This window comes from Balaenoptera ricei, chromosome X (genome assembly GCF_028023285.1).
Source record: "Balaenoptera ricei isolate mBalRic1 chromosome X, mBalRic1.hap2, whole genome shotgun sequence".
NCBI classification, from domain to species: domain Eukaryota; kingdom Metazoa; phylum Chordata; class Mammalia; order Artiodactyla; family Balaenopteridae; genus Balaenoptera; species Balaenoptera ricei.
This window is the reverse complement of record NC_082660.1, coordinates 63,220,991-63,227,362: the sequence shown is the minus strand read 5'-3', so window position 1 is coordinate 63,227,362 and position 6,372 is coordinate 63,220,991. Positions and strand designations below refer to the sequence as shown.

General features: G+C 39.3%; 1 protein-coding gene across 1 annotated transcript in view; it reads left to right on the top strand.

Annotated features, from left to right (window-relative positions):
* The first annotated feature begins 893 nt into the window (after positions 1-893).
* The window catches only part of TEX11 (testis expressed 11), a 362,907-nt gene continuing 357,428 nt past the window's right edge, over positions 894-6,372 (top strand). Inside the window, exons 1-2 of the mRNA XM_059910602.1 lie at positions 894-977; positions 1,593-1,644. Coding sequence (XP_059766585.1) covers positions 1,614-1,644 — 31 coding nt within the window. The 5' untranslated portion in view covers positions 894-977; positions 1,593-1,613. The remainder of the gene's footprint in view (positions 978-1,592; positions 1,645-6,372) is intronic.

Here is a 6,372-nt window from a genome sequence, read left to right as displayed (position 1 = left end):
TCACTCGTAGATTTAGCTGGAATCAAACATGTTCACATATATATATTCCACACCATCCCTGAAACCATTTGTTTGGAGTTGGGTAGGACCCCCTGCCCTTGCTGTGAGCCTGCAGGGGAGTCACTGGGTAGTTTCCTTCAGATTTGACAATGGCAGGGCAGCAGAAACATGTCTTGGAACTACAGGGTTTTTCAGTCTCCTCAACTTCTTATATTTCTGACCTTTGCACTCTTTTTTTTTAAAATTTATTTTTGGCTGTGTTGGGTCTTTGTTGCTGCATGCGGTTTTTCTCTAGTTGCGGTGTGCGAGTTTCTCATTGCGGTGGTTTCTCTTTTTGTGCAGCACGGGCTCTAGGCACACGGGCTTCAGTAGTTGTGGCACGTGGGCTCAGTGCTTGTGGCTCTCGGGCTCTAGAGCGCAGGCTCAGTAGTTGTAGCCCATGGGCTTAGTAGCTCCACGGCATGTGGGACCTTCCCGGACCAGGGCTAGAACCCATGTCCCCTGCATTGGCAGGCGGATTGTCAACCACTGCGCCACCAGAGAAGTCCCTGCACTCTTGAATAACCAGTGGGCAACATTGTTTACTTTCCATTCCTTCCTCCCTCCCTCTGTCCCTCTTTCCCCTGCCTCCTTCCCTCTGTCCCTTTTTTTTCTTTCGAAGGCCTGCTCTCCTCTTTCCGGTAACCCTCGCCATCTGCACTCTTCCCGCAGTAACTGCAGTATGTTTCAGTATTGCACTATACTCCCTCACTTTCATTGCTTCTCACCCCGGCCCTCTGAACTGCATCCCCAGAACTTCACGCCCGGACTGTGCCCAGAAACTCAGGCTTCGAGATGAAGGGGAAACGTCAACTGGGAGAGGCCTTTCATTGACATCACTATGGGGGGAGGAGCTTTCCAAGCGTCTTCACTGGCACTGTGGACTTGGTTTGCGCAGGGAGCACTGTGGCGTCGGCTGTCCTGGCTGAGGTGTACAGGTTAGTTGTTTCTAATTAGCAAGGAGATGCGGTCGTTAGGTCAACACTTTTTAAAGTGGCCCTGAGGCAGTGATTTTGAACTATGGAGCTGACTCTCCGGTAAAAGAAAACGGGGAAAGACAGGGTTTCGGTTTCGGGACTTGGATGAAGTATGGGGAGTGGTGCCCGGGGTGGGGGTGGGGGGGAGTGGTGCCCGGGGTGGGGGTGGGGGTGGGGTGGGGTGGGGAAGGACTGTCAGTGATTGGATGCTTAGAACGTACGTGCGGCGGGGTATGTGCGGCGGGGTATGTGCGGCGGCGACGGGAGATTTTGAACCAATTAGGAGGAGGCAATGAGTACCAGGCAGACCAATCACAGGGTACCCCGAGCCGTGGTGTTTTTGTGTTGCAGGGCGGATTGTCGTTAGAAAAGAAGTCCGACGAAAATTTCTGGCCAGCCGGGTTCCCGTCGTTGGACAACCTGCTGCTGCCGTTCGTTAACTGCATTTTCTGGGTCTTAAAATTTCCTCAGCATTTTTTCTTTTGGATAACAACTAACAGGAAAAATTTGAAAAGAAATTTATTGAGAAGCGGGAGAATAAAGGACAGAATATTAAAATATTTTCTTATTTCATAGGTCTGAACCAGAGATTTTAAAATGGACGCCGCTCGTTTCATGGAATTTAAAGGTATTTAGCTTTGCACTAGAAAATGTCAGACTGTTCGCTACCTTATCTAACATCTTCTGAATGTATTTTGTTTCCTAATTTTATCTCTTTGGCCTATCCACAGCTCCAAGTTTTCTCATTTAGGTATCGGAAAACAACATTGATGTCAAAGACACCGGAACCATTTTATAAACTAGCGTAGGGAAATAGAATTCACAATTCACAGCTTGTTTTCCCAGGATTTTTGTGGCATGCAGAATAACACTGGTTTAATCTGAAATAGAAATCTACTGCGTTAAAAGTACATTAAAAAATTACGGCTAGATCCTGAAGTGCCTTTCCATAATCATCAGTTAAAAATAAATTATATCCTGTGTAGCTTTAGGTTTAAGAGCATTTTTCTGTATCTTAATTCGTTTGAAAATTGGTACTCTACGGATGATATTTGTGGGAGTTCTTAGTAAACAGAAACAATTCGATTGACTAGAACACCAGATTCCTCGACCATGCCAGATATGGGAGAGTTCACCATACTTCATTTTTTCTGGGGACATGATTAGACCTGTGGTACATTCGCATTCACATTCATATAATAATGAAATATGTTGTAACCAGGGTGGCTACAAATCTATGATTTAAAAAAGTTTAGGTCAGTGTTTTGTTAATGCTTGTCATTTTAAAACAACAGCAAAGCCCACTACCACCTACCTGAAGTTTTAATTTAGGATATACTATCTTAAAGATATAAGTATTGAGTAGGGATTAAGACTTTTAAGTATATGGTATTTGAGACCTGGTATTTACATAAATATTTGAAGCACACAGAAAAGTAAGGAGAATAATATAATGAACACCTGTAAAACTACCACTAAGTTTTGTTGAATCTTCACATTTTGTCATATGCTTCAGATATTTCACTGTTCCAAAGAACAAAAAGATTGAGGTGACTGTTTTTCATCATTTGAAATATTACATAAATTATATCATTTTGTATAGTTTTTTTTCCTGCAACTTGTATTTTTTGCTCAGTATTATGTTTTGGATATTTACCCATATGGATATTTTAGCTCTAGTTCATTTATTTACACCGCTGACTAGTAATAATACATTGAATGTAAGTGTACCACAATTTATTTATCTAATCTCAACAGCATTACAACATTGTGTTTTGTAGTGTTTATTAGGAGCTTTCAAAAATTTTTGACCGCCACCTATGGCAAGGAAATATTATATTTTACATTACATCCCAGTATCAAAAGTTTAATGAAATTATTTTACTCTTATTACACACAGCACACTATGATATTTCCTATTCTATGCTTTTTCATTTACAAAATGTTGGTTATGACTCACTAAATTAATTTATTTTTTGAGCACTAGTGGGTGAGGCTCTAGGGCAGTGCTGTACAATTGGAACACAGTGCGAACATAAATAATTTTATATTTCCTAGTACCACATTAAAAAAGGTTAAACAGATGAAATTAATTTTAACAATATAGATTATTTAGCTCAGTATATCCAAAATGTTATCATATCAACATGTAATTGATATAAAAATTATTAATGATATTTACATTCTTTTTTTTCTGTACAAAGTCTTTGAAGTTTGGTATGTATTTTATAGTTAAAGCATATCTCATTTTGGTCTTGCCACATTTCAAGCGCTCAATAGTCACATGTGGCTAGTGTCTACTCTATAGTGGCAGTGCTATTCTGGGGTGTACATTAAGAAGTTGCACTGCTGGGTCAAAAGCTACAAGCATGTTTATTTAACTTAACAGATATTGCCAAATTGCTGTCCACAGTAGTTTTAACAATTTATACTCCCTCTTCTTTTCTCTTTCCCTATATTATTGCTAATATTTGGTATTGCCAGACTTCAGAAATTTTGCATGAGTGAAGGGTTTTTTTAATTAATTAATTAATTAATTAATTTAGTTTTGGCTGTGTTGGGTCTTCATTGCTGCGCGCAGGCTTTCTCTAGTTGCGGCGAGTGGGGGCTGCTCTTTGTTGTGGTGTGCAGGCTTCTTATTGTGGTGGCTTCTCTTGTTGCGGAGCATGGGCTCTAGGTGCACGGGCTTCAGTAGCTGTGGCACACGGGCTCTAGAGCGCAGGCTCAGTAGTTGCGGTGTGTGGGCTTAGTTGCTCTGCGGCATGTGGGTTCTTCCCGGACCAGGGATTGAACCCGCGTCCCCTGCATCGGCAGGCGGATGCTTAACCACTGCGCCACCAGGGAAGTCTGGTGGTGTTGTTTTTAATTAACATTTTATCTTGGGGTAATTTTAGATTTACAGAATAGTTACAGAGATAGTGCAGAGAGTTCCCAGAAACCCATCAGCCAGTTCTATTTTCTCTCATGTTATCATATTACATGGGTGTTTTAATTTGCATTTCTGTCAACTAGTGAACTTGGATATATTTTCATAGATTTATTGACCATTTGAGTTTTCTTTTCTGTGTACACAACCTTTTCAGTCAGATTTTGTAAAAATGGACCACAAAGAGCCATGTGATGGCTTAGCTTATTTTCTTCTCAGGGAGAATTGACATAACATCCCTCTTTTTGTACCAACAATTCCAATCAATTTCAAGGCCAAAAAGGAATACGAATTGGTCTAAGTTATACTCACTGGGTCTAAATAATTGTAACTCCTTTTCTGCATGTCAGCTCTTCAAGTATTTGAAGGTAGTTATGTCCCCTGGGAAGTCTCTTCTTCAGATTCAGCATTTTTAGTTCTTTCAGTCATTTCTCATATTACATGGTTTCTAGTCCTCTCATCGTTTTGTGTGCTGTCCTCTGAACATGCTCTGTTCTTTTCATGTTATTCCTTAAAGTATGGTACCCAGAACAGAACACAATTCTCTAGGTTCTATATGATAAGCTCAAAATAATCTTTCTCTTTAGATTTAGGAATGATCATCATTGTCTTTAGGTACCAATATAGCTAAGGTTGGTTTTTTTTTTTTCTTTTTTTGGGTGGTGGCAGTCACACCACACTAATGACTCATTTTGAGCTTTTGGTCCCCAGAAGACCCTCAGTCTTTTTTTAATACATGCTTCTATTAAGCTACATCTTGCCTGTCATATATTGGTGCAGTTAGTTTTGGAGACATAAATGCAGGACATTAATTTTTTCTTACATTAATGTCATTGCTATAACTGGAGGTTTAATTTTTGTTCCTGATTATATCTTCTGTCTTATTTGTTATCTGTTTCTCTTTCAACTTCTTCATCCAAATCATAGATAAAATTGTTAAATAGGAGAGGGCCAAGGACAGAATGTTATGTCATTAAAAACTTCACTTCAGGGACTTCCCTGGTGGTCCAGTTGCTAAGACTCTGCGCTCCCAATGCAGGGGACCTGGGTTTGATCCCTGGTCAGGGAACTAGATACCACATGCTGCAACTAAGAGTTCGCATGATGCAACTAAAGATCCCGCATGCCGCACTGAAGATCCCACATGCTGCAGCTAAGACCCGACACAGCCAAATAAATAAATAAATATTAAAAAAAATAAAAACTTCACTTCAGGTTGACATCAATTCATTAAGCAGCAAGCTCTGAGTATGCTTTTTAAAAAATATTTGTTTATTTTTAAATTAATTTTCATTGGAGTATAGTTGATTTACAACGTTGTGTTTGTTTCTGCTGTACAGCAAAGTGAATCGGTTATACATATACATATGTCCACTCTTTTTTAGATTCTATTCCCATATAGGTCAGTACAGAGTATTGAGTAGAGTTCCCTATGCTATACAGTAGGTTCTTAGTTATCTATTTTATATATAGTAGTGTGTATATGTCAATCCCAATCTCCCAATTTATCCCTCCCCCCTCTTTCCCCCTTGGTAACCATAAGTTTGTTTTCTACATCTGTGACTCTATTTCTGTTTTATAAATAGGTTCATTTGTACCATGTTTTTTAGATTCCACATATAAGTGATATCACATGATATTTGTCTTTCTCTGTCTGACTTCACTCAGTATGACAGTCTCTAGGTCCATCCATTTTGATGTAAATGGCATTATTTCATTCTTTTTTTATGGATGAGTAATATTCTATTGTATATATATACCACATCTTCTTTATCCATTCCTCTGTTGATGGACATTTAGATTGCTTCCATGTCCCAGGTATTGTAAATAGTGCTGTAGTGAACATTGGGGTACATGTATCTTTTCGAATTATGGTTTTCTCCCAAAATATGCCCAGGAGTGGGATTGCAGGATCATATGGTAGCTCTATTTTTACTTTTTTAAAGGAACCTCCATAGTGTTCTCCATAGTGGCTGTACCAGTTTACATTCCCACCAACAGTGTAGGAGGAGGGTTCCCTTTTCTCCACACCCTCTCCAGCATTTATCGTTTGTAGATTTTTTGATGGCCATTGTGACTGGTGTGAGGTGATAACTCGTAGTTTTGATTTGCATTTCTCTAATAATTAGTGATGTTGAGCATCTTTTCATGTGTCTGTTGGCCATCTGTAGCCTTCTTTGGAGAAACGTCTGTTTAGGTCTTCTGCCCATTTTTTGATTGGGTTGTTTGTCTTTTTGATACTGAGCTGCATGAGCTGTTTGTATATTTTGGAGATTAATTCCTTGTTGGTTGCTTTGTTTGCAAATATTTTCTCCCATTCTGTGGGTTGTCCTTTTGTTTTGTTTATGGTTTCCTTTGCTGTACAAAAGCTTTTAAGTTTCATTAGGTCCCATTTGTTTATTTTTGTTTTTATTTTCATTACTCTAGGAG